Source organism: Haliotis rubra, unplaced genomic scaffold (genome assembly GCF_003918875.1).
Source record: "Haliotis rubra isolate DU_JTF1 unplaced genomic scaffold, ASM391887v1 Scf1193, whole genome shotgun sequence".
Lineage (NCBI taxonomy): Eukaryota > Metazoa > Mollusca > Gastropoda > Lepetellida > Haliotidae > Haliotis > Haliotis rubra.
In genome coordinates, this window is record NW_025765107.1 from 45630 (window position 1) to 73387 (window position 27758).

At 40.0% G+C, this 27758-nt stretch overlaps 1 protein-coding gene and 1 long non-coding RNA gene across 2 annotated transcripts; both read left to right on the forward strand.

Moving 5' to 3' along the window:
• The first annotated feature begins 270 nt into the window (after positions 1–270).
• LOC124261330 (excitatory amino acid transporter-like) lies at positions 271–27612 on the forward strand. Its single transcript, XM_046695644.1, has 9 exons — positions 271–355; positions 7292–7490; positions 14979–15192; positions 16180–16379; positions 16890–17016; positions 17414–17647; positions 18167–18361; positions 25269–25403; positions 26763–27612. Exons 1-9 carry the CDS (start codon positions 350–352, stop codon positions 26914–26916), a joined length of 1464 nt encoding a protein of 487 aa, XP_046551600.1. The 5' UTR covers positions 271–349; the 3' UTR covers positions 26917–27612.
• Positions 13697–14084, forward strand: LOC124261342. The gene is made up of 2 exons (XR_006894298.1): positions 13697–13767; positions 13801–14084. It is a non-coding gene; the product is annotated as an uncharacterized LOC124261342 (long non-coding RNA).
• Positions 27613–27758: the final 146 nt, after the last annotated feature.

Consider the following 27758-nt stretch of genomic DNA (forward strand, 5'->3'; position numbering starts at 1 on the left):
GCTTAGGCAGAACACATCAGATGTATTCGGTTGACGATTAAATTCATTGTACAAAATGCCTAGATCTAGACGTAGATGTTCCCATTCAAAACGCTCTTGACAATGACGCCTGTATAGTGAAACATTTTTCATTACTCGAGCGACCAATCGTATAGCCAGGTCACGGCATACCCCTACACTCGTGACACATTGTTTACCTCCCATTGACAAGGTTTTCATACCCAACAAAACAATAATTGTCGGCTCTCCCGTGGCCGGCGTTAAAGCATTTCCCATTGGGCTGGTTGAGTGCATTGTGTTCGGAGCTGGCAACCAGTGAAACCTGTTTGGATAGTGAGTGAAAAACGCAATGAAGGTATGTTGTCTTTAACATTGTACGCATTAGGGGACATATGAATTCATTGACTTATAAAACAGTTTCTGGAATGTTTTCTACTGAAAAAGTGATTATTACTTGAATAATCTTTGGTAACAAACGCAAGTTATTATCCGAATTTTGTGTACCATATTTGTATTTAAATGCACCTTCCAAAGATGTGTATTTGTGATTAAAATGTGTATACTTGATTAATACTCTCTCCGATGGAACTAACGGGATCTCACTGACTTCGCAGATGCGTGTCATCGTATCCTAATTGCGTTGATTGATGTTCATGACATTGACTACTGCCTTGTCTGGTGCTGACTCGATTGTTTACAGACCGCCGTGATATAACGGAACAACATATAACGTCAAACAACAAACTGTCAGAATATGTTGTGAAAACCTGAGTAGGGCTCTGGCGATCGAGCTCAGTTACTGATTGTGTATCAACGTGTTGATAGTTGAGGTCTGACTTGATTACTGGAACTGGAATATTGCTGATTTCAGCGTTACACTTTCCTCATTCAAACACCCTTCGAGCAAAAACAAAGTTACCATTATACTCTATCATACCTCCCCATCATCTGGCTATACTTGTGGTAGGTAACGCTTTTACAAACTCGTTACTTCAATCACTATGTAATTCTCCACTAGGGGCGGTTGGGTAGCCTAATGGTTAAAGCGTTGGCTCGTCACGCCGAAGACCCGGGTTCGATTCCCCACATGGGTACAATGTGTGAAGCCCATTTCTGGTGTCCCCCGCCGTGATGTTGCTGGAATATTGCTAAAAGCGGCGTAAAACCAAACTCGGTCAGTCAGTCAGTCAGTAATTCTCCACTAAGTCCTAATCCGACCTACTCGCCTACCGTATAGTGGTTAGAGAGTCCGCCGGGAGAGTGGAAGGTCGCGGGTTCGATCCCCGGCGTTAAAAAAACAAACATAAAACAAAACAAAACAAAATCAAAAACCAAAAACCCCATACACGTTAAAATATGGCACTTGTTTTTCCCTGCCTGGCGCTCGGCATTAAAGGGTAAACCAAGGACTGGTCGGCTCGGAGTCAGTATAATGTGTCTGAGTGGGGTAATCGTACTTAAGTATGGCATGGAATCTCAGTGAGCTAAGACTATAAAACCAGCTTAAGTCTGGGCTAGTACAACAGCGGCACATACCCATACACACGCATGCACGTCGTGATATTAGAGAAATGTTCTCAAGTACGACGTTAAAACCCATTTCACCTCACCTCATATCACCTAATCAGACCTTTTCACTCCACCATACTGAATCACAATATTCAACGTTTTACATATTTTATGAACGCTTTCCAGAATAGATTGATTGATTGTTGTTTAACGATGCACCCAGCAACATTCCAGCTATCGTTCTACGCAATTGGGATACGATGACATATGTCAACCAAGTCAGCGGGCCAGACCACCCGATCCCGTTAGTCGCCTCTTCCGACAAGCATGGGTTACTGAAGACCAATTCTAACCCGGATCTTCACGGGTACACTTTCTAGAAAATGCGTATGCTTTGGCATTATAAAAGCCTTGATCATCCAGACACACGTACAATCACATGGTCAGTTCCAGTCATATATATATTATAGCTCATTTGCTCGCCATGTGTTCTCCAGATACTATGCAATATATTCAGTATGTTACGGCATGCTCCAACACCAGGTATATCAAAGGGCATTGAACGCCAGTTTGGACACCACTGAGGACCATTGTCCCCTTACAAAAGGAGTGCCACCTTTTAGTGTAACGCATCATATCCTCCACACATTGGAGCAATTCGCTTTTCCATAATGTAGTTCACATGGCTTGAACTTTCGTCATGGAGTTTGACTTTCAACAATGAATTCCACGTTGGGTAGATCAAGATGCTGTGACAGGTTACATATTGTAACACTATCTTAAAGGCAGGGCGTCCATTTATTACTTTCTTTACAGTTCATTTTTCTTGGAAAGTAGAACCGAGAAAGTTTTTGAAAGGTATTTAGAAGTTGGACGAAGATGAAGTGTGTTCTATTTGTGTATATTAACCGTGTGCACTGACTCGGCATTCACCTGGTGAAGGAGCACGAATTAGCTCCGAAACGTCGTATAAACAATTAAAACAAGTTGTTATCCATAAAACGTGTCATGTATTCATACAACCAAGAATGTGATAAACGTTAAAGTGAGTGAATGAATATGGTTTTACGCCGCTTTTAGCAATATTCCAGCAATATCACGGCGGGGTCACCAGAAATGGGCTTCACACTTTGTACCCATGTGGGGAATCGAGCTCGGGTCTTCGGCGTGACGAGCGAACGCGTTAACCACTAGGCCACCCCACGTCCAAGCCATGTAGTGCCGTGTTTCAACTCACTCGTTCAGCTAACACGTGAAATTATGTTTGGTGTATTGGTCAAAGTGGCGTGTGAAATCGTATTCTCTCATCACTCAAATATCAAAACATGAGCAGAGTGTGTAGAGGCAGATCGCTGCATGCCAGTTCCATGTAGATGTAATGTGACAGACATGTTTTCGAGGACATCTGTTGTGTTTGTCTATCTCTCGTATATTTTCACACAGGTTAAAACAGGAAACAGACATATAATTGTTCAGTTTTCGACTATGCACACTGGGAGATCTAGTTTACGCAAATCATTAGGACCATATAATATTATATGAAATTTCATCCTATTTAAGTGACAATTAGTACTACACTGTCGTGTCGTAACTGTTAACAGTGGTTCAGTTTAAACTTTGCCTTATCAAGTCACCAAATATTCCGGGTATTAAATATTTTATCCTGAATGCGTTAGGCTCTGAGCTTCCTGGGGTGGGATTTAAACACGAAATATACCTTCTACAGTAGGCTAGGTAACAGTATCACCTTAGTCATTGACTGCAATGTGCACTGAACTAAACTAGTGCTCAAAATAAAGTATACAGTGTGTTTGACCAAACTTGAAAAGAAAAGTGAGTGAGTGAGTTAGTTTAGTTTGACATCACACTCAGCAATATTCCAGCTATATGGCGATTTGCCTCAAACGTGGCATATTTGTTGTGTTCTTTTTACTACTGTGTTGCTCACGTGTCGCGTGGGCTGTTTTATACCGTCAGGATGCAAGTGCATTTCGTGTTATGTACATCACAAAAAGTAGTTTTGGATTTTTGGCGACGTTTTGGCGATTCATTAACTCATTTCGCCGTTTGTTCCCGGAAAGTATGGGTCTGTACGTGTGCGACATGCCTCAGTATAGTTTTATCACTTCATTTTTATTTTTGTGAATTTTTTATATTTAAAGATCACATGCAACCAAAAAATCAAACATAATTAAAACACAATTATCACTTATTTATGACATATAATATACATTGCTGATTATGAAAAAACATATAAACAATAATATAAGCGTACAATCGCAAATCAAAAGCGCAATATTTTGTACCTGGGTTTACTTCCCTCGAAACGAAGCACCCGGGATACCGAACCCAGTCAGAGCGGGTGGGTGTGCACTCAAGAGTATCGAAGCCTTTCATTGGCTGAATCATTTGCAGAAGCTCTCACGGCTCATTGTGTGTGTACATATAGATATGTTGGGTTTTGTAAATACATGCTCATTTTTGTGTATAACATTTTGCAATCAGCAGACATCATAACATGTCATGTGTACACGTATCACACCTGCCTGTCTGTGTAATTACATAATGTGACAGAGACCGAACTCGGGCCATAAATCAATGTGTTTTGTTTATCGTGTATAGCCTGATAGGTGTTAAGTTCAAATTGCATGTGGTCAATGATCGAAGTTGTGTATTTAATATTGTCATTAGCAGACAGGAAGGCAGACACATAGGTGTCAATAAAACAGACATTGAGTTTTGTCTGTGACAGCGACATATCTATATCACAGTTAGATATTCTGTCAACGCTAACTAATGACATTGATTTAAGTATCGACCTGAGAAAGTGACTCGGTAAGAAGAGCGTGTGGTGAAATAGACAAATGAAATTATGTAAACAGTTAAATCGGTAATCTACTGTCATAACACATAAAACATTAGCTCACATCAAAGCCTTCACCGAGTATTTACCGCCAGCGAAGGTTTTCCGTCTTGAAATGTCGAACGCCTCACTGGTTGACACATAGCTGAGTAGATCTAGATCCTAACAAGGTTCCTTTATGTAATGAGTAGATTATTTACCATTTGTTTTGATTAGACTTCTCCTGCTCACGACCTTATAATGCGGACATCCCGCTTCCAAGCTGCGCGAACCTATTTCACTGCGCATGCGCTATGAACGCAGCCCAGCACAGTTGTTGAAACCACTTTTCCCCCCAAGCGCTGGGGTGAATTTAGTGAATCGTTTGAACTCCGATTTGGCGGGTTTTTTTCATCGCGTTATTTTTCAACTGTATTAGTTGAATTTGCATTTTTGATGATTTGTATCTGTAAGTCCATACCGAAAAGTATCACAATCTGCAAAGTTGTGTTTTACGTTTCATGTGACCTTTAATATTTTCCGGTGTATAGTTTCTTTTGAGCACTAGTTTAGCATTAGTATACCAGTATTGATGAAATGTAACAGGATACTTGCTAATACTGTTCAATACATGAGGGCCTCTTCAAATTCTGGTTGGTAAGAGAGATGAGTTGTCGAACATGCAGATTCTGGATTGTTATTCCATTGAGTTTCAGAGTGATAAAAATACATCCCAACCCTGCATGAAAGGAGGGAGCATGGTCTTTCTATCAAGACTTCATAGATAGTGGCCTGTCCATCAAGATATTACAGCAGGAATCACCACACGTCGGATACAAAACCAACATGTGTCTCGACACTGTTAAACCGCCTCCGTGCTGTAGTGGTTAGGGCGTCCGCCGGGAAAGCGGAAGGTCGCGGATTCGATCCCCGGCCGCGTCATACCAAAAGACGTTAAAATATGATACTTGTTGCTCCCTGTCTGGCGCTCGGCATTAATGGGTACAACAAGGTCTGGTAGGCTCGGAGTCAGTATGATGTGTCTGAGTGGGGTATTCATGCTTAACTGAGGCATCAGGTGTCACCTCCAAACTGTTAACAATTTACTCTGTGACACATGTGAGCTACAGCTTGTTCAGCTTGACCTGAGCTACTCTACATATGCATGACCCAGGAAGTCAAATGGCACAAAAGGCAGGTCGAGTTAACCTCATTAAATAGGGGAGCAGAGAATGTTTAACGGCGACCTTGTCTCGGCTGTTCGGACATGTTCACAATCAACTGACAGAGGTGCACCCCTTCACAATAATAGACCCAACCAGTTGTGACACGGTCACGCAAAGCATTAGCATTCACTTGATCAGGTCAAGCTGAACAAGCTGTAAATCTACGTCATGTATGGAACTGTCACACGTCCTGCATGTGACCTGGTGTAAAGCACAAGGTCACAAAATAAATCAGTCTCAGCAGACTGGCAGTTTGTCTCTGGGCGCAGGCTGGGGTTTATTGGGTGTTGGTTCTGCCACACATTTCCACATCGTGTACATACGATGTGTTCTTGTACAGGTGGGGCGTTGATGTAGTCTAGTGGGTAAGGACTTCGCCCGTCTTGCTGAAATCCGGGCTCGATTCCCAACAAGGGTACAGAATGTGAAGCAGATTTATGGTGTCCCTCGTGGTATTGCTAAACTATTGCCAAACGCGGCATAAAACTGAATTCACTATTCGTCATCAGCAGAGGATTTGATCTGCCAGATGAAAATCAGATTACATCATCCCCAGGTCATAACCGAATACCTTCCACGTAGATCGATGTTCATGATGTAACATCTTTGGATTGTCTGGAATATTACTGACTGCGATGTTATACAATAAACAGGTCGTAATAAGCGACTATCGGGATCGAGGGTGGTCAAGCTTGATGATTGGGTTGATGCATCTATTCGTGGTTATGTAGATTGAAGCTCACGATGCCAATCGTGGCGGTGGGGTAGCCTAGTGGTTAAAACGTTGGCTCGTCGTGTCGAAGGCCCGGATTCGATTCCGCACATGGGTACAATGTGTGAATCCCATTTCTGGTGTCCCCCGTCGTGATATTGCTAAAAGCGGCGTAAAATCATACTCACTCCTGATGTCAATCTCTGAATTGTCGCTATTATATATATGCCGCCATCACCCAGGAATATCGCCGAATGTGGCGCTAATCAAAGAAAGAAACTAACAAACATGCAAACAAACAAACAAACAAACAAACAAACAAACAAACAAACAAACAAACAACCACCTCCAAAAAAACGAGTCAAACCACCGCATACTATGTGACCTGAACATACCATCGGGTTATCTGGCACACGATCAACCATATATATCTAACATAGCGAACACCTGGCCTTCATATGTGTTGGATCTTACCACACGTTTGACGCTCAAGAACAACCATGTGTGTGCAGTTTCTACCCCAAGACCAACATTATTTATCTAAAAAGGAAGAGAACCGTAATATGAAGTTTCTTTACCCACCAACATTTACCAGCATGTTTCTCGATCCTGACTGCATGTTACGTTAATTTACAACAAAATATTAAAAATTATAGTAGTTCGAGTGTTTCGTAAGACCATAATTATTATTCATGAACACATGGGTTCAAACCTTGTTCATACCTGTCTGGAAATGAATATGTTCATATACATATGAGTATAGGAACAGAAACATGCAGCTGCATATACCAGTTACTGAGTGAGTTAGGATGCATTGGTTATTACGCTTTTGTATCATCAAGAATTAATTTTTCGATAAATAAACAATAAAGTAAATCAGATTTATTGACGACGGGTGGTCAGTCGTGACGGAATGATTTAGCAGTAATCATTGTATGTGTAGTACTCATGTGTCTGTATGTATGTCTATTCTTACATCTCAATGTTGTCAATGTTTTGCAGGTCCGAACCTGTCTCCGAAGACATGCGCTGCTCCTTGCCACAGTCCTCGCTGTGGTTGTTGGATTCACAGTCGGACTGCTATGTCGTCAGCTGAAACCTACCCCTGACCTCATTATCCTCATCTCATTCCCAGGGGAGATGTTTCTACGGATGCTGAAGATGCTGATTCTGCCTCTGGTAGTTTCCAGCATCATAACTGGTAAATTACATAAATCTAAACATTGTCTTATAACATATATAGGGGAGTTATGTCTGTCGAACCAACTTGATTTATACCATCCTGTAATATCATGATAAGGTTTGAAAATTCTTCATTGTATATACTAACTGACATTGCTTCATTTCCGAGATGAACAAGTAGGAGTGAGTGAGTGAGTGAGTGAGTTTGTTTGGTTTTATGCCGCTTTTAGCAATATTCCAGCAATATGACGGCGGGGGACACCAGAAAAGTCTTCACACATTGTACCCATGTGGAAAATCGAACCCGGATCTTCGGCGTGACGAACCACGCTTTAACCACTGAGTTAATCAATGAATCAAAATCAACAAATATTTGATATTTTGAGAACTGATAAACTAGTAAAATATACTTATGGCCACATTTAGTGGCCTGCCATAAACGTCCTGTTTGTGATATGGGATCTATCATGAGTTGTATTGCATAAACACGACATCATACAGATATCATGCAGGTTGAAGTGCAGTGGGGTTAAATACTGTCGAGAATAGCAGGAGATCGTGCTGTATAACTGTATCAAAATAGTATCAAAACGAGACAGACAAACATCTAGTGACGTCTACAGTGGAACACACCTTCGAACAGTGTCAATCAAAATCTCGAAACTTTCAGGGAAGGATCATTATTTCTACCATCCGTATTGACAGTGCGTACCATACAGCTGTAATTACTGTTGGAAATCGTTTGTAATTGGTAACTCGGTTGACGATCGACCCTGCTCGAGGGGTCCCCGATCAGCTACACGAAAAGGATCTACTGATCTTAAGCCAGGTTGTGCAGACTCGAGCTCATCGGCGCATTACATTTCTGCAAACTTTCATCAGGCCAGTGGAGTAGGAGTTACGAATGAGTCAGTTAGAAATTGTATAGGTGCAGCTCCATGATTCACGTTGCTCTTTTGTGTTTGGCGACGAAAGTTCGGTTCAGTCAATGTCAACCCGACATGATGACAGGCTTTGTGTTATATTGTTTATGTTGAGTGATGACTTCACCATTACGCGGCAGACACCAGTCAAAAGTTTGCAAGTAAGGATTCCTGGACACTACAATCGGGACGACACACCGACACCATTTGTTGTCAAGATGTTAAGTTAAACTTCAAAAGATACAATATTATCGATAAGATAATTGATGTGCAGTTATTACAAATGTACATATATGCGCTCTGCTGTGACAAATACATATTACACGAAAATACATAAAACAAAGAAAGTAATAGAATGTTTTCATACATACAATACATTTTCTAAATGTAGCCATAATTGCATTGCAAAATCAAATTCATAAATTTTGTATACATTTGGCACATCTCCATGTTACAATTGATAGAAAAAGCCTTCTTACCTTTATAACTGCTTGACATACAAATCGGTTAAACAAATTCATCTCCAACAGTATTGATACTGCCTGAAAGAGTAATAATTTTGTCAAGTGAAAACTGACTAAAACAATACACACGACTTACCATACCCACACAATCATTCCAGGAATAAACACCACTTAACATACTGACACAGTCATACCAGGAATAAACATCACTTAACATACTCACACAATCATACAAGGAATGAACACCAGTTAAAATAATCACACAATCACACAAGGAATGAACACCACTTAACATACTCACACAATCATACAAGGATTAAACACCACTTAACATACTCACACAATCATACAAAGAATGAACTCCAGTTAACACACTCACACAATCATACAATGATTAAACACCACTTAACATACTCACACAATCATACAAGGAATGAACTCCAGTTAAAATACTCACACAAGCATGCAAGGAATAAACACCACGTAACACACACACACACACACACACACAATCACACCAGGAATAAACACCACTTACCATACCCACACAATCATACCAGGGATGAACACCACTTAACATACTCACACAACCATACCTAGATTAAACAACACTTAAAATACTCGCACAATCATAACAAGATTAAACACCACTTAAAATACTCACACAATCATAACAGGAATAAACATCACTTAAATAATCACACAATCATACAAGGAATGGACACCACTTAACATACTCACACAATCATATCAGGATTAAACACCACTTAACATACTCACACAATCATACAAGGAATGAACTCCACTTAACATACTCACACAAGCATGCAAGGAATAAACACCACGTAACACACACACACACAGAGAGGAATAAACACCACTTAACGTAGTCACACAATCATACCAGGAATAAACATCACTTAAAATACTCACGCAGTGATAACAGCCATAAACATCACTTAACATACTCACACAATCATACGAGGAATAAACATCACTTAGCATTCCAGGATTAAACACTATTTAACATGCACACAATCATACCACTGCCAGGAATAAACCCTACTTAACATATTCACACAAGCATACAAGGAATAAACACCATGTCTCTTCCCCACCCACACACACACACTCACGCACGCACGCACGCACGCACACACACAAATCATACCAGGAATATACATCACTTAGCATTCCAGGAAATTTGGAAATACTCTGCGGAGATTTTGACTTTATAACCGATAATGTCGAGTTTAGGAAGCGCATCAAAGCAGTTTAGTCAAATACGAGGTCTCAAAATACTTTAATAACCCTAATTTCGATTTTTATGAAATTAGTCCCTATGGTGGTCACACATGATCAAAGCACAAGATTAACAGACCATGACAAAACCTCCTTTGTTTAAACTGTTTTTTCTTCATCTTTGAAAAAATGTCGAATTGCCACCAATGCTACGACATGCCATAATGAAAAATGATACAAATACAAACAATAACAGCTACTATCATTCCAAAAAATCACACAAACAAACAAACAGACAAGACAAGGAAATAAACTAAATTAGAGACCGAAAATAGAAACTAAAAACAACAACAATCAAACAAAAAACAACAAAGAAAACAGAAACAAACAAAATAACCAAAATAAAAGAAAACAGAAGGCATTAAAAATAACGCGAATAGAGAGAATCATTATTGCTGCACATACTAGTCACCAATCGTTACTTTTGTAATATAATTCATCGGTTAAACTGAATCAGTTATAGTGAATTGTTGTTATGCGCCCTTCTCGTATGATCAGTTCATTTCAAATGCATATCGCTAAGTGCTAGCGAAACCCCCCAAATTTTTACACACAAAATTACTCCATCCATATCAATTGCCTATCCGAAAAGTTTGAAGAATTGGCCTTGTGTTTGATCAATGGGACATGATGCTCAGTTATTCCAACTATTTCTCTCGGCAGGCGTCATTACCTACTGCATTGTGTTTGGTGTTATTCTAAACCAACTTGGTCATCGTGGAGGCGTAGTTGAACAATTCTTGACCGTCATCAACCTCGTTACCTTCAAAATAATTACACTTGTCATGTGGTAGGTACAAAATAACACACAGTAAGAGAGACGCAGAGAGAGAGAGAGAGAGAGAGAGAGAGAGAGAGAGAGAGAGAGAGAGAGAGAGAGAGAGAGAGAGAGAGAGAGAGAGAGAGAGAGAGAGAGAGAGAGAGAGAGAGAGAGAGAGAGAGAGAGAGAGAGAGAGAGAGAGAGTGAGACACACACAAAATCATACCAGGAATAAACATTATTATTAACACACACACACTCATATAATCATAACATGATTTACATGTGTAAACATGTGTTTTCAGACAAGACTGCACATACATATAGTTAATTGTAATTCGGTTTGTATGGGCGAACCAGGTACATCCGTTCACCAGGTACAAGCTACAGTACGCTTTAAAACTAACTTCCCCTTTACAGTCACAATCCTGTCCCAGCCCATTCGGTATCCGGACAGAATACATGGAAGTTGACAAACTATCTCTGAAACTAACATGTGTGAACCGCAAACAGTGTTTGGTGAGCTGTTATGTGCTTTTAAAAATACTTAATTTTAATCTTAAATTACGCTTAAGTTTACGCAGCTCGTCGGCTGAAAGTCGTTGTTGTGCTGCAAATGGGGATGGCGCGAAACGGAGTTGCCAGACATTCATCGAAAACACTATATCTATCAAGAGATGGGCCACACTCTTGCCACGGTCGTGACTCGCCACGGACCGGTCGTGCACGTATGATGTCTCATCAACAAGACAACCATATTTGGTTGGTGCATCTATGGATTCAAAATCGGAAATGTCCTGAAACTATTAAAAGCTAGTCACAACCGGTAAAGGAAGCATAACATTCGGCCCCGTTGATCGGTGTTTGCTTCTGCATTACGTCACCTAGTCACGTGTGGACAACATTTGAAGTTCCGAAGTCTGACTCGGACAATATTCTGTTCACAGGTAAGACCAGGCTTTTCCTGGACAGTTGTGGTCGTGCACAGGGTCTACAGACGCCCAGAAGGTTTTTGTGACGATTGCGTTTAAGGGCGGAGGTGTCATGTTCTGTTTGTTTGTCGTTACGCCGCACTCAGCAATATTCCAGCTATATGGCTGCTGTCTGTAAATAATCGGGTCTGGACCAGGCAATCCAGTGGTCAACAGCATGAGCATCGATCTACGTAATTAGGATACCGTGACATGTGTCAACCAAGTCAGCGAGCCTGACCACACGACCGTAATCGCCTCTAACGACAAACATGAGTTGCTGAAGACCAATTCTAGCCCGGATCTTCACTGGTAGGAAGTGTAATATATGATACAGAGTGGCATCACATCCATCATTGGAAATCAGAACTCATTATTGATAATGGCAAGTAACGAGCGACATTGTTCGCGATCATATTTTAACCTCTGCAAACGCTGGGATGAAATCTCACGTTCCAGTAGGGTTATGTCGTCCTCTTTTTGTAAGTGTTGTGACATAATGCTAGAGGCTAAATAGCATGGCTCTAGTGCCTTGGCCGACTGTTACTCCAGATCTATCCCTCCAAAAACATGTCTGTGATCAGTTGCTGCGCCTGTGACAGGCCGGTAACGCTTTCAAATTGGACCAATCGCTGGAACATCCTCAAGGACGTTTCCACACTCCCGTTGTCTCAACTGCATCAGTGCAAATGGGAATCACTACAATTATTGACATTGTTAAAAGAGTTGTGAAAGTCTTGTGTCACGAAATTTATCATATTCACCAGTTCTTGATGGTCTCTTTCTTTGTACATATGATTTTAATTGTGCTCGGATTGAGTGAGTGAGTGAGGGAGTTTAGTTTTACGCCGCACACAGCAATATTGATGTCGGACTGTAAATAATCGAGTCTGGACCAGACAATCCAGTGATCAACAGCAGGAGCATCGATCTGCGTAATTGGGAACCGATGACATGTGTCAACCAGCCATGTGTCAGCGAGCCTTACGACAAGCATAGTCGCCTTTTGTGGCAAGCATGGTTTGCTGAAGACCTATTCTACCCCGGATCTTCACGGGTCGTGCTCGGATTGAGCAAAATGGATGAAGAAAATCGGTTTCATGTCTTTCGAAGATCTAATATTGTTCAGTGAGAGATACATAGCAATTACACTGATTTACCCAGATTAGAAATAAACGACACCGATGAAATAACCTCATTCATTTAACATTTCTGATGTGATAGACACGTGGAAAACATTTTAAAATTTGGTGCATCAGTGACTATATAATATATTGTTTTGTAATGTTATTTTGGTTGATTTTCGTGTGAACAATTGACTTGCCCTTCATGTGTTTGGGATCAGCCGGGAAAGATACGCCAACGTTTATGCCAACACCTAGTATGAACACTATGTGACTGTGTTTCATAAACACACATTCATGATACTGTCTGAATTTCAATATCGACTACGTTAATGAAGATATGTCTTATGCATATGCATATTTTTATCGTCTTTATTCAGAAATCTGTTGCACTACTTCTTATACAACCTATGAATGAGATATTACACAAAAGATCTGGGTCAAAGTGACAGCTATATATCTTGTTAATATCGTGTTCCGTGCGGTAAGAGACAGTTGTATGGAAGCAATGATGCGAGGTACCATTTCCTCACTTACATCACAATGACTGTGTCTTTGTCGTATGACATGGTTACCCACACGGTTTTAGTAACAGAGACAGAGTTATGTCCCTTACCCTATATCATTCACAATCCAAATAGGATACACCATACTCTCTTGAGCAGAACTTATACCTTGTTAGTGACATTATAACTACCAGTCTTGAACCAGCAAATTACATGTAACCTAAGAGTTTGTATGGGTCTCTGGGGGTCCGTGCCAGCTTCTCAACCTCCTCGAAGGAGGAGCGGGCGTCTCGGTAGGAGATGGTTTCTGCTGACTGAATGAGTCAGTGTGTCTGCACTGACTGCTAGGCTGTTTTATGATGTCAGTGTTTGTTTGCCTTCAGTCACAATAAGTGCACAGTGTCTTGTCAAGCGTGAGATTATTCATAGGCTTTATATTATTTCTCCATAGCACTGGATTCAAATTTGTGAACATATTTTCCACTGAAAAAAGTCAAACAAAGCATGCAGATGGTTGCACAATTATTGTGTTACATAAAGGCAATAAACAACCCCCCAATAAAACAACAAAAAACTATAAACTAAACAAAATAAATAAATAAAAAGGTAAAAAAATAAAAAACCCATTCGGAAAAAATAATTAAAATATATAAAAAAATAAAAAAAAATAAGTAAAAACAAACAAACATAAAAATATCTTTAAAAAAACGAAAAAAAAGCCCACATACGTTTTTCATGTACCTATCGTTGAGGTGTACATTTACCATACCCCAAAATGACATCTCTCCCCATGCATGAATGGCACGTCAGTTCTTGACCATGATAGGTGCACGTGTCATGATACTTGGCATTCCAACCGATTTTGTTATTGTGAATGGACCTTTGAATTGCCATACCCCAAAATGACATCTCACCCCATGCATGAATGGCACGTCAGTTCTTGACCATGATAGGTGCACGTGTCATGATACTTGGCATTCCAACCGATTTTGTTATTGTGAATGGACCTTTGAATTGCCAGGGTCGGAATTGTATGTCCTGTGATTGTTCCATTGGAGGGTATTTTTTGGCAGAAATCGGCCACGTCGTCACTGATGTCCGATGAGAAGGCATACGGACATTGGACTGTCCACTGACATGTTCCCAAAAGAGCATCCGTGGGATGTTCTCGGGCGGAGAGTGTACGCCAGAGACCTTGCACCACCAGCGTTGACAAGCATGGGGTAGCCCATCAGTCGGAATGACGAGTCATACCAAGGGCAACCATACACAGGTTACTCAACTGTATGCCACTAAGGTGTCGTGCATGTATCATCTACATGGTGGACACACCAGATAATCATGTACAGGCCATATTATTCTTATATTTCTTGATAAAAATAAAAATACAAGATAAAAATACACGAAAGACACCTTACCTTCTGGTATATCAAGAAACATGCACTTTGTTCTTGTAGGTCTTGCTAACGTCAACAGCGGGTCAGCCGGTAAGATTGGCTTGTATACCATTATCTACTACATCGGTACAACAGTATTGGCAACAATCATTGGCCTCATCCTCGTTCTCACCATCAGACCAGGCGAGGTTGCCAACAACAACGTAATGGCTGCCAGGTCATCAGGTGATGCTCCTTCGGCTACAGCCCGGGACGTGTTCCTGGATTTAGTCAGGTTAGCTCCACTGAACATGCTGATGATGCTGATACCTCAGTCAATATGATTTTAGCTTCACAATTCAGGAAAAATAGACGATTGGTTATCTTATTGAAGTCAAGGTAATGATGAACCGACTATAACAATCGAAATCGTGTCCTTACTTTGCTTTCGAAAGGTTTGAAAACAATGTTGCATTCCTCTGAGGTGACCATTCTAAACGATTCAGCTATGTACATTAAAAGCGGTAAATATTTGCCGCTGTAGTTATGTTAAAATGTCTTTTCTGTATTGTACAGTTCGTGGGTCTGAGGATGTAATAATCACACAAGTGACTGATTGACTGATTGATTAAGACTTATGGGAGGCTCTGCCAAAGAAGCTAAGATAACGTATCGTGCAGGCAATAGACCAGCTTTTGTTGCTTGTTCGCTCGTGCTTTAAATAATTATGGACATTTTCTCTCTACACTTAACATGTTTGCTTTTGTCGACAGAATTTTAAATCTGTTTGACCAATTGATTTTGCGTTCAGGATTTTTGAACTGTTTGACAGACTACTTTTATCTACAGGGTTTTAAATGTTTGACAGTAGCTTTTGTCTGCATGTTTTAAATATGTTTGATGGGTAGCTTCTGTCTAAAGACTTGAAATGTGTTTGACAGATTGGCTTTAATAATGTTTTTGACAGATTGGCTTTTTAATGGTTTTTGTTGTTGTAATTTCATACTTTCTTCCTTTGGTTATATGCCGAAAACAATGCTAAAAGCAATGCTTATTGTAATTCACTTGTTCCTCTTCAATATGAACATGTATATACTTTGGAGTTGTAGACACCATCATCTTTCATATGTTATGAAAATACACCCAAATGTCTATACCCATCTGGAAGCTGGTTATTGCGGACACAACGAAACCCTCCATCTAGATGACTTGAAATGACATTTGACATTATAACATTGTATGTTATAAGACTTTATACTGACCTCTTTGTAATCGTTTACAGGAACGTTTTCCCTGAAAATGTCGTTCAGGCGAGCTTTCAGACAAGTGGTACTGTGTATGTACAGAAGGCCACAGGGGTATCACTACAAGAGAACTCTTCAGCTGCAAACACTTCAAGTACCAATGATACATCATCCGATCAAAGCAGAGAAGACGTATGGTCTCCGAAATCTGTCTACAGACCAGGCATGAATACTATAGGTATGGTGGTGTTAGTAGAAACACGTTCAGTGGACAAAGGGTGGATGAAAACTTCTGGGTCTTACTATGACGGGTTGTGTCGATGGAGTTGGGTGTTAATTATTTTCAAACACAAACTCCCATGAGATCACACACTTCTGCTAAGGTTTCTGGAGTACATGGAACTCACTGTTGTGACACCCTTCTGGTGTAGTAAAATGACTTCGTCAATATGTGCATAATGCTGAAACTTCATCCAAATTCCCAAACAAAATCATCCATTTTGTGGAACCCCATAAGCTGCCCTAACAAAAGTAACTCATGATATTATTCAATCTAGCAAGATAGCTCTACTGAGATCCTGCTCTGTGACTGGTCGTCATAACTGATTGTCTATTTGTTGACCGATAAAACAGGTGCTTTTAATGCAAGGAAACTGCAACTGAAAGTCAGCAGTAAATCTACAGTGATTATGGTCCTGTTATGTTCTGTTGTGATGACAGTTTTTATACAAATATCTTTCATCTTCAGGAATAATCTGTTACTTCGTGTTCTTTGGTGTAATCCTTGGTCGCCTTGGCAACAAGGGGAAAGTGGTGCTGCGTTTCTTCACGGTTGTTAATGACATTACCATTAAGATGGTACTGTTAATTTTGTGGTGAGTGTAACTAAACAGTATATAATTAGTCAAACTGAACTTACAGTGCCATCATTGAGAGTTAACGCCATTGAGCGTTGTCCGCCTTCGTCTGTTGTAAACTCTTTTAAAAGTTTAGGAAGCTTAATTAGTTCCTTAAATAATGTCTGTAAATGTATGCATAATTAAGATCAGGTTTTAGGATCACTGACTTGCCTGACAGGCTCAATGACTGATCCCTCTTTGATAAAACTGATACATTCAGTAATCAACAATGCAGCTGATGACTTTGGATCTCGTTGGATTCGATACGTCGTTATTAATTGTACATGACTGACACTCATGCTTCCAAGCATAAATATGTTTTAAGTAAGCATTTTGATAAAAATACTTATCTCTAAATGTTATTCTTTTAAAGGTATTCTCCAGTCGGGATAATGTTCTTGATTATGGGGAATATCCTGAAAGTGGAGAACCTCGCTGACACCGCCAAACAGCTTGCTATCTACATAATAACAACTTTGACTGGTCTTGGCATCCACATCCTGATTGTCCTTCCTCTGCTGCATCTGGCCTTGACGAGGAAGAATCCTTACAGAATCATCAAAGGAATACCACAGGCCGTTTTAATGGTTTTTGCAACTGCATCAAGGTGACATGAGATGTGATATATATGTGAAATATCGAACAGTAATTCTATCATTGTTTACATCTGTTGGCATTGTCGTTAGGTTTTAATTTCAACATTTCAACATTCAATGCATTCGAATCATCCATACTAACAATGAACCTTTAGAATTAGTGGTAATCTGTCATTTGTCCATTACCTACAGTCTGGTAATCTATGTCGTAAAAATATAATGGGATCATGTCCATTACTTCCTGACACACAGGGACTATGTATTATACTTTTAGCAATATTCCAATATATTATGTTTAACATAACGGCGTGAGACACATGGAATGGGTTTCGCGCATTGTGCAAGTCTTGACTGACAGGATGTTCTTTTCAAATGTTGCGTATTATGTAGTATCGTTTTAACCCTTTATGTTGTAATGCTCTGTCTTGTCTGTTTATGAGCCAGACTCTGTGTTTATGAGCCAATATTTCCAACATAATCCTTCTTGATGATATGAACGAATATCAAAAGAAGACTTCATTTGTGTTCAGCTCTGCAACTCTACCCCTAACTATTCGATGTTGTGAAGAAAACTTGAAGATTAACACTGCCATCACTCGTTTTGTGCTGCCGATAGGGGCAACCATCAACATGGACGGTACCGCCATCTTCCAGGTCATATCGGCCGTTTACATTGCCCAGATACGTCAGATACCGCTACACATCATCGAAGTCATAGTACTAAGGTAAAGGGAATCAGTTATTACAATCAAGTTGGCTTCGCAGTCCGAAGACAGATAGTTCATCTCACCAGAATGGCATCTGATATAAACGAAGTATCACAAGGTGTACCGAGACATTTGTTCTATTATTGACCAAAGTTGGATTTTTTAACCGAAAATATTAGTAAGCAAATCTCGATAATAATTTTGAATCAATAATTCCAAAATTAATGCTTATGATTATCCTCGTGGTTGAACTAGTGGATGAGATCTTATTACTCTAGTGGTTGAGATCCTATTACCCTAGTGGTTGAGATCTTATTACCAGAGTACCGGTAGTTGAGATCGTGATATCCTAGTGGTTGAGATCTTATTACTCTAGTGGTTGAGAACTTATTACCCTAGTGGTTGAGATCGTGTTATCCTAGTGACCGAGATCTGATTACGCTAATGGTTAAGATCATGTTGCCCTAGTGGTTGAGATCTTATTACCCTCGTGGTTGAGATCCTATTACCCTAGTAGTTGAGATCTTATTATCAGAGTGATTGATATAGTGTTATCCGAGTGGTTGAGATCTTATTACCATAGTGGTTGAGATCTTATTACCAGAGTGGTTGAGATAGTGTTATCCTAGTGGTTGAGATCTTATTACCAGAGTGGGTGAGATCGTCTCATTCTAATGGTTGCGATCTTATTACCCTAGTGGTTTGGATCTTATTACCAGAGTGGTTGAGATAGTGTTATCCTAGTGGTTGAGATCTTATTACCAGAGCGGTTGAGATCTTATTACCAGAGTGGTTGAGATGTTCTTTTCAGAGTGGTTGAGATCTTGTTATCTTAGTCGTTGAGATCTTATTACCCTAGTGGTTGAGATCTTATGTCGAGAGTGGTTGAGATCTTGTTATCTTAGTCGTTGAGATCTCATTACCCTACTGGTTGAGATCGTGTTAACCTAGTGGTTGAGATGTTATTACCTTAGTGTTTGAGATCTTATTACCAGAGTGGTTGAGATCCTATTACCAGAATGGTTGAGATCCTATTACCCTAGTAGTTGAGATGTTATTACCAGAGTGGTTGAGATAGTGTTATCCTAGTGGTTGAGATCTTATTACCAGAGCGGTTGAGATCTTATTACCAGAGTGGTTGAGATGTTCTTTTCAGAGTGGTTGAGATCTTGTTATCTTAGTCGTTGAGATCTTATTACTCTAGTGGTTGAGATCTTATGTCGAGAGTGGTTGAGATAGTGTTACCCTCGTGGTTGAGATCTTATTACCCTACTGGTTGAGATCGTGTTAACCTAGTGGTTGAGATGTTATTACCTTAGTGTTTGAGATCTTATTACAAGAGTGGTTGAGATCTTTTTACCAGAGTGGCTGAGATCTTATTACCGGAGTGGTTGAGATAGTGTTATCCCAGTGGTTGAGATCTTATTACCCTAGCGGTTGAGATCTTATTACCCTAGTGGTTGAGATCGTGTCATTCTAATGGTTGCGATCTTATTACCAGAGTGGTTGAGATCTTATTACCCTAGCGGTTGAGATCTTATTACCCTAGTGGTTGAGATCGTGTCATTCTATTGGTTGCGATCTTGTTATCTTAGTCGTTGAGATCTTATTACCCTACTGGTTGAGATCGTGTTAACCTAGTGGTTGAGATGTTATTACCAGAGTGGTTGAGATGTTATTACCAGAGTGGTTGAGATCCTATTACCAGAGTGGTTGAGATCCTATTACCCTAGTAGGTGAGATCTTATTACCGGAGTGGTTGAGATAGTGTTATCCCAGTGGTTGAGATCTTATTACCCTAGCGGTTGAGATCTTATTACCCTAGTGGTTGAGATCGTGTCATTCTAATGGTTGCGATCTTGTTATCTTAGTCGTTGAGATCTTATTACCCTACTGGTTGAGATCGTGTTAACCTAGTGGTTGAGATGTTATTACCATAGTGTTTGAGATCTTATTACCAGAGTGGTTGAGATCTTTTTACCAGAGTGGTTGAGAAGGTGTTATCCAAGTGGTTGAGATACTTTTACTTTTACGCTAGTCGTTGAGATATTATTACCCTACTGGTTGAGATGTTATTACCCTTGTGGTTGAGATCGTGATATCCTAGTGGTTGAGATCGTGATATCTTAGTCGTTGAGATCTTATTACCCTAGTGATTGAGATCTTATTACCTTAGTTGTTGAGATCTTATTACTCTAGTGGTTTAGATCTTATTACCCTAGTGGTTGAGATCGTGTTATCCTAGTGACCGAGATCTTATTACGCTTATGGTTAAGATCATCTTGCCCTAGTGGTTGAGATCTTATTACCCTCGTGGTTGAGATCTTATTACCAGAGTGGTTGAGATCGTGTTATCCTAGTGGTTGCGATCTTATTACCGTAGTGGTTGAGATCTTATTACCAGAGTGGTTGCGATCTTATTACCCTAGTGGTTGAGATGGTGTTATCCTAGTGGCTGAGATGTTATTAGCCTAGTGGTTGAGATCGTGTTAACCTAGTGGTTGAGATTTTATTACCCTAGTGCATGGTTGAGATCTTATTACCAGAGTGGTTGCGATCTTATTACCCTAGTAGTTAAGATCTTATTACCAGAGTGGTTGAGATCGTGTCATTCTAGTGGTTGGGATCCTATTATCCTAGTGGTTTGGGATCTTATTACCCTAGTGGTTGAGATCTTATTACCAGAGTGGTTGAGATAGTGTTATCCTAGTGGTTGAGATCTTATTACCAGAGTGGGTGAGATCCTCTCATTCCAATGGTTGCGATCTTATTACCAGAGTGGTTGATATCTTATTACCAGAGTGGTTGAGATAGTGTTATCCTAGTGGTTGAGATCTTATTACCGGAGTGGGTGTGATCCTCTCATTCCAATGGTTGCGATCTTATTATCCAGAGTGGTTGAGTCGTTGAGATCTTATTACCAGAGTGGTTGAGATCTTATTACCAGAGTGGTTGGGATAGTGTTATCCTAGTGGTTGAGATCTTATTAACAGAGCGGTTGAGATTTTGTTATCCTAGTCGTTGAGATCTTATTACCCTAGTCGTTGAGATCTTATTACCCTAGTGGTTGAGATCTTATTACCACAGGTGTTGGGATCGTATTACCAGAGTGGTTGAGATCTTGTTATCCTAGTGGTTGAGATCGTGTTAACCTAGTGGTTGAGATGTTATTACCTTAGTGATTGAGATCTTATTACCCTAGTGGTTGAGATCCTATTACCAGAGTGGTTGAGATCCTATTACCCTAGTAGTTGAGATCTTATTACCAGAGTGGTTGAGATAGTGTTACCCTCGTGGTTGAGATCTTATTACCCTAGTGGTTGAGATCTTATTACCACAGTGGTCTAAATCTTATTACCAGAATGGTTGAGATCGTGTTATACTAGTGGTTGAGATCTTATTACTCTAGTGGTTGAGATGTTATTACCAGAGTGGTTGAGATCCTATTACCAAAGTGGTTGAGATTCTATTACCCTAGTAGTTGAGATCTTATTACCAGAGTGGTTGAGATAGTGTTACCCTCGTGGTTGAGATCTTATTACCCTAGTGGTTGAGATCGTGTTAACCTAGTGGTTGAGATGTTATTACCTTAGTGTTTGAGATCTTATTACCAGAGTGGTTGAGATCTTATTACCAGAGTGGTTGAGATGGTGTTATCCTAGTGGTTGAGATCTTATTACCAGAGTGGTTGAGATCGTGTCATTCTAATGGTTGCGATCTTATTACCAGAGTGGTTGAGATCTTATTACCCTCGTGGTTGAGATCTTATTACCCTAGTGGTTGAGATCGTGTCATTCTAATGGTTGCGATCTTGTTATCTTAGTCGTTGATGTCTTATTACCCTACTGGTTGAGATCGTGTTAACCTAGTGTTTGAGATGTTATTACCATAGTGTTTGAGATCTTATTACCAGAGTGGTTGAGATCCTATTACCAGAGTGGTTGAGATCCTATTACCCTAGTAGTTGAGATCTTATTACCAGAGTGGTTGAGATAGTGTTACCCTCGTGGTTGAGATGTTATTACCCTAATGGTTGAGATCCTGTTAACCTAGTGGTTGAGATGTTATTACCATAGTGTTTGAGATCTTATTACCAGAGCGGTTGAGATCTTTTTACCAGAGTGGTTGAGATGCTGTTATCCAAGTGGTTGAGATACCTTTGCCCTAGTCGTTGAGATATTATTACCCTAGTGTTTGAGATGTTAATACCCTTGTGGTTGAGATCGTGATATCCTAGTGGTTGAGATCGTGATATCTTAGTCGTTGAGATCTTATTACCCTAGTGGTTGAGATCTTATTACCAGAGTGGTTGAGATCTTATTACTCTAGTGGTTGAGATCTTATTACCCTAGTGGTTGAGATCGTGCCATTCTAATGGTTGCGATCTTGTTATCTTAGTCGTTGAGATCTTATTACCCTACTGGTTGAGATCGTGTTAACCTAGTGGTTGAGATGTTATTTCCATAGTGTTTGAGATCTTATTACCAGAGTGGTTGAGATCCTATTACCAGAGTGGTTGAGATCCTATTACCCTAGTAGTTTAGATCTTATTACCCTAGTAGTTGAGATCTTATTACCAGAGTGGTTGGGATAGTGTTACCCTTGTGGTTGAGATCTTATTACCCTAGTGGTTGAGATCGTGTTAACCTAGTGGTTGAGATGTTATTACCTTAGTGTTTGAGATCTTATTACCAGAGTGGTTGATATCTTTTTACCAGAGTGGTTGAGATGGTGTTATCCAAGTGGTTGAGATACTTTTACCCTAGTCGTTGAGATATTATTACCCTACTGGTTGAGATGTTATTACCCTTGTGGTTGAGATCGTGATATCCTAGTGGTTGAGATCGTGATATCTTAGTCGTTGAGATCTTATTACCCTAGTGGTTGAGATCTTATTACCTTAGTGGATGAGATCTTATTACTCTAGTGGTTTAGATCTTATTACCCTAGTGGTTGAGATCGTGTTATCCTAGTGACCAAGATCTTATTACGCTTATGGTTAAGATCATCTTGCCCTAGTAGTTGAGATCTTATTACCCTCGTGGTTGAGATCTTATTACCAGATTGGTTGAGATCGTGTTATCCTTGTGGTTGCGATCTTATTACCGTAGTGGTTGAGATCTTATTACCAGAGTGGTTGAGATCTTATTACCCTAGTGGTTGAGATGGTGTTATCCTAGTGGCTGAGATGTTATTAGCCTAGTGGTTGAGATCGTGTTAACCTAGTGGTTGAGATGTTATTACCCTAGTGCATGGTTGAGATCTTATTACCAGAGTGGTTGCGATCTTATTACCCTAGTAGTTAAGATCTTATTACCTTAGTGGTTGAGATCGTGTCATTCTAGTGGTTGGGATCCTATTATCCTAGTGGTTGGGATCTTATTACCCCAGTGGTTGAGATCTTATTACCAGAGTGGTTGAGATAGTGTTATCCTAGTGGTTGAGATCTTATTACCAGAGTGGGTGAGATCCTCTCATTCCAATGGTTGCGATCTTATTACCAGAGTGGTTGATATCTTATTACCAGAGTGGTTGAGATCTTATTACCAGAGTGGTTGAGATAGTGTTACCCTCGTGGTTGAGATCTTATTACCCTAGTGGTTGAAATCGTGTTAACCTAGTGGTTGAGATGTTATTACCTTAGTGTTTGAGATCTTATTACCAGAGTGGTTGAGATCTTATTACCAGAGTGGGTGAGATCGTCTCATTCTAATGGTTGCGATCTTATTACCAGAGTGTTTGAGATCTTATTACCAGAGTGGTTGAGATAGTGTTATCCTAGTGGTTGAGATCTTATTACCAGAGCGGTTGAGATCTTGTTATCCTAGTCGTTGAGATCTTAGTACCCTAGTGGTTGAGATCTTATTACCACAGGGATTGGGATCTTGTTATCCTAGTGGTTGAGATCGTGTTAACCTAGTGGTTGAGATGTTATTACCTTAGTGTTTGAGATCTTATTACCAGAGTGGTTGAGATCTTATTATCAGAGTGGTTGAGATCTTATTACCGGAGTGGTTGAGATCTTATTTCCAAAGTGGTTGAGATCGTGTTATCCAAGTGGTTGAGACACTATTACCCTAGTCGTTGAGATCTTATTACCCTAGTGTTTGAGATCTTATTACCCTAGTGGTTGAGATCTTATTACCCTTGTGGTTGAGATCGTGATATCCTAGTCGTTGAGATCTTATTACCCTAGTGGTTGAGATCTTATTACCCTAGTGGTTGAGATCTTATTACCCTAGTGGTTGAGATCTTATTACCAGAGTGGTTGAGATAACGTTACCCTCGTGGTTGCGATCATATTATCCTAGTCGTTGAGATCGTATTACCAGAATGGTTGAGATCGTGTTATCCTAGTTGCTGAGATCGTGTTATCCTAGTCGTTGAGATCTTATTACAACAGTGGTTGAGATCCTATTACCCTAGGAGCTGAGATCTTCTTACCCCAATGGTTGAGATAGTGTTACCCTCGTGGTTGAGAGCTTGTTATCCTAGTGGTTGAGATCTTATTACTCTAGTGGTTGAGATCGTGATATCCGAGTGGGTGAGATCTTACTACCCTAGTGGTTGAGATCTTATTACTCTCGTGGTTGAGTTCTTATTACCAGAGTGGTTGATATCGTCGTGCAAGACGTTCCACACTTTTATTTCATTTCACGCACTAATCATAGTATAAAACACCACAAGTAGGAGACTACATGTACATAACTTAGAGACTATGAAACTCATATCTGTTCATGCATAATCTAGTATAATGTTGCATTCTCTTCTCCATAGTTCGATACATAAATGTACCTTGATACTGAAACATGTGTGTTATTGAACTCATTGATAATGTGTGAAAAATACTTTCACATATCGTGATATCTAAGCAAATATTTTCGTCACTGAATACAGTTCGATAACAAACATGTATGTGTTTCAGTTTATGTACAGTGTTGGGCAGCGTGGGCGTGGCTGGAGTGCCCAACTCGGCTATAATGGTACTGATGGTGATCCTGTCATCTGTAGGTCTTCCCGTCGACGACATCTCCATCCTGCTGGCAGTCGACTGGTTCCTGTAAGCATGAATACTACATTGATATTCCTAATTATATTTCAGAGTGATTTTGCGCGAATCCATGGAATCAATTGACTTCAAAGTAATTTTGTCAACTTCATATAAAACGATGTTGTTGAACATTTTCATAGGTCACTGTCATTTGAAATGTGCACAGATATTTCACTCATGTAATGTTTATGGGGGCACAATACGTGTGTTCCTATATTGTGACAACCGTTCGCTCAAACATAAGCTGGATATAAAATGGAATAATGTCGAAATTATTATTCTGAACTTACCATGTGAGGTAAGTGAAGTTGTTATTAAAAGCAAACTTAATGATTTTTTATCTTTTCGTTTGAAAAATATAAATACAACTGCTTTATCAAGTCCAATACACTAATTATACCATTTAGTTATATCTGCCAAATAAGGAGGAAAATTATGTCTAATCTCACAGAAGTCTCTGACGGGCTATATCAATCTTCTTTGGGAATTTATTCCATGAAATGAATTACAACACGTCAAAATAAATGAACACGCCAGCTAGTTTTCCCATGTCCGCAGAAATGAGATTTCTGTATTTTGTACACATCATACACCCATTCAAGAACTTGCTTCAGCTTGACAGCATAAATCAAAAGAGCAGTGTTTGGTACGTAGGACATATTCTTTTAAAGTGCGATTTATTCCGAATTGGGTCTGCGTTGCACTGTCGAAAAGGCAAGCACAGTTATATCCAGGCTAAAACTGATAATGTGGTTTCAGCGACAAATCTGGCCAGGTTAATGACAATTTCTTGATGTATTTCCCTTGAATCTTGCAGATCTGGTTGCCAACAATCGTCTTTTATAAACCTTTCCCTATTCCAGGGAGTTATCTAAAAACAGTTCCATGACTGAACCATCGCAGCATGCCAACAGCTAGATTGATCTACGTTTCAGTACAGACATTCATAAAATGATGCGGAAAGAAAAGTGACGTGATTGCAATGATGATCTAACTTACTGAATACAGAACGAGTAACAGTATTGCATTTGGACTTTTTCATCCCGATTTGGGTTCAATAATGTACCATATATCTATATTAGAACACGGCCACACCATGGTTCCCCAAACAGTGCAAATGTATCTTTGGCTTGAAGGTTCAGGAGGCGAGCCTTTGCAGTTCCAAACGACTTCTTGTTTCATATTGTGCATTCGTTACATTATAGCGATATCATCGTACCACACGTGCCCAGTTTGCAAGCTTCTGCTAAACCAAACTCTACGTTGTTGATGAAGATGCTGCACCGTGGAGGCAGTTCTAAACTCAAGTGAGTTCTTTCATTAATACAGGAAACATAAAGCACTGACACTGTTTTCTGCTATTTACAGGGCTCGGATGCAGGGTATGGTGAATATAACGGGAGACTGTTTTGCAGCGTCTATGCTGGATCATTTCTTTCCATACACGGCCGTTGAACAGAAAGTCGTCGACGATGCCGGGATCACGGAAAATGAAGCCTTTCATTCGATTACCGACGTATAAAACGCACATATTTCTCTGATTTTACGTCACATATAAAATGTTAAAAGCATGTATGGGGGAAGACCAGGTGATCTGTTACATGGGCATGTGTTGCTGGACGTTTGGATTTCGTTCGAATGATCAGTGTATTGCACCGTTAAATCACGATTGCCAAAATCTTCAGATACCTCCATATATCACCCTGCATTGGTATGAGACACGGCACGAACCATTTCTGCATTTTAACTATTAACCATATGTTTTCAAAATAATCGTAAATGTATCCGGTCAGCATGATCCTTTTGGCGGGACTGAACAGCTAGGACGACACTGGTCATTGTGCATAGAAGGGTCACTGGGCAGTACGACCGTGATGACATACAGTGTTCCACGTCTTCTCTGTCAAGGCGATTACCGTGCACGTATCGCAAATGACTGCGATACCTGCAACAGTAAAAACATCCCCAGAATGCAATAACAAAAGATGAGCACCCCTCTGAGCACATCTGGGTCATTGTCGAGAGACGTGGACGCCAACGTCAAAGGCCACGGGCTACGCCATCCGAACAAGGTCATCCATTGCAAGAGGCGTGAACAAGACTCAATCAGACTGTACTGATTTTGTATTGATTGATTCAGCATTATTATTGAGGATTTCCAATAAACCGTTCCGCTTGATATCCAACTTCCGTGAATACAATTGGAAAACACTCCTGACACATCTCGGGGAAATTGTTTTGTATTAGACACCATCTGATGGGAGTTTCTAAAAATCGTAGGATACTGGGAGACAGATTCTGACTATGCCTCGCCAGGAATGAGTTATTCATCATACCATTTCCAACTTTAATATGCGATAGTAG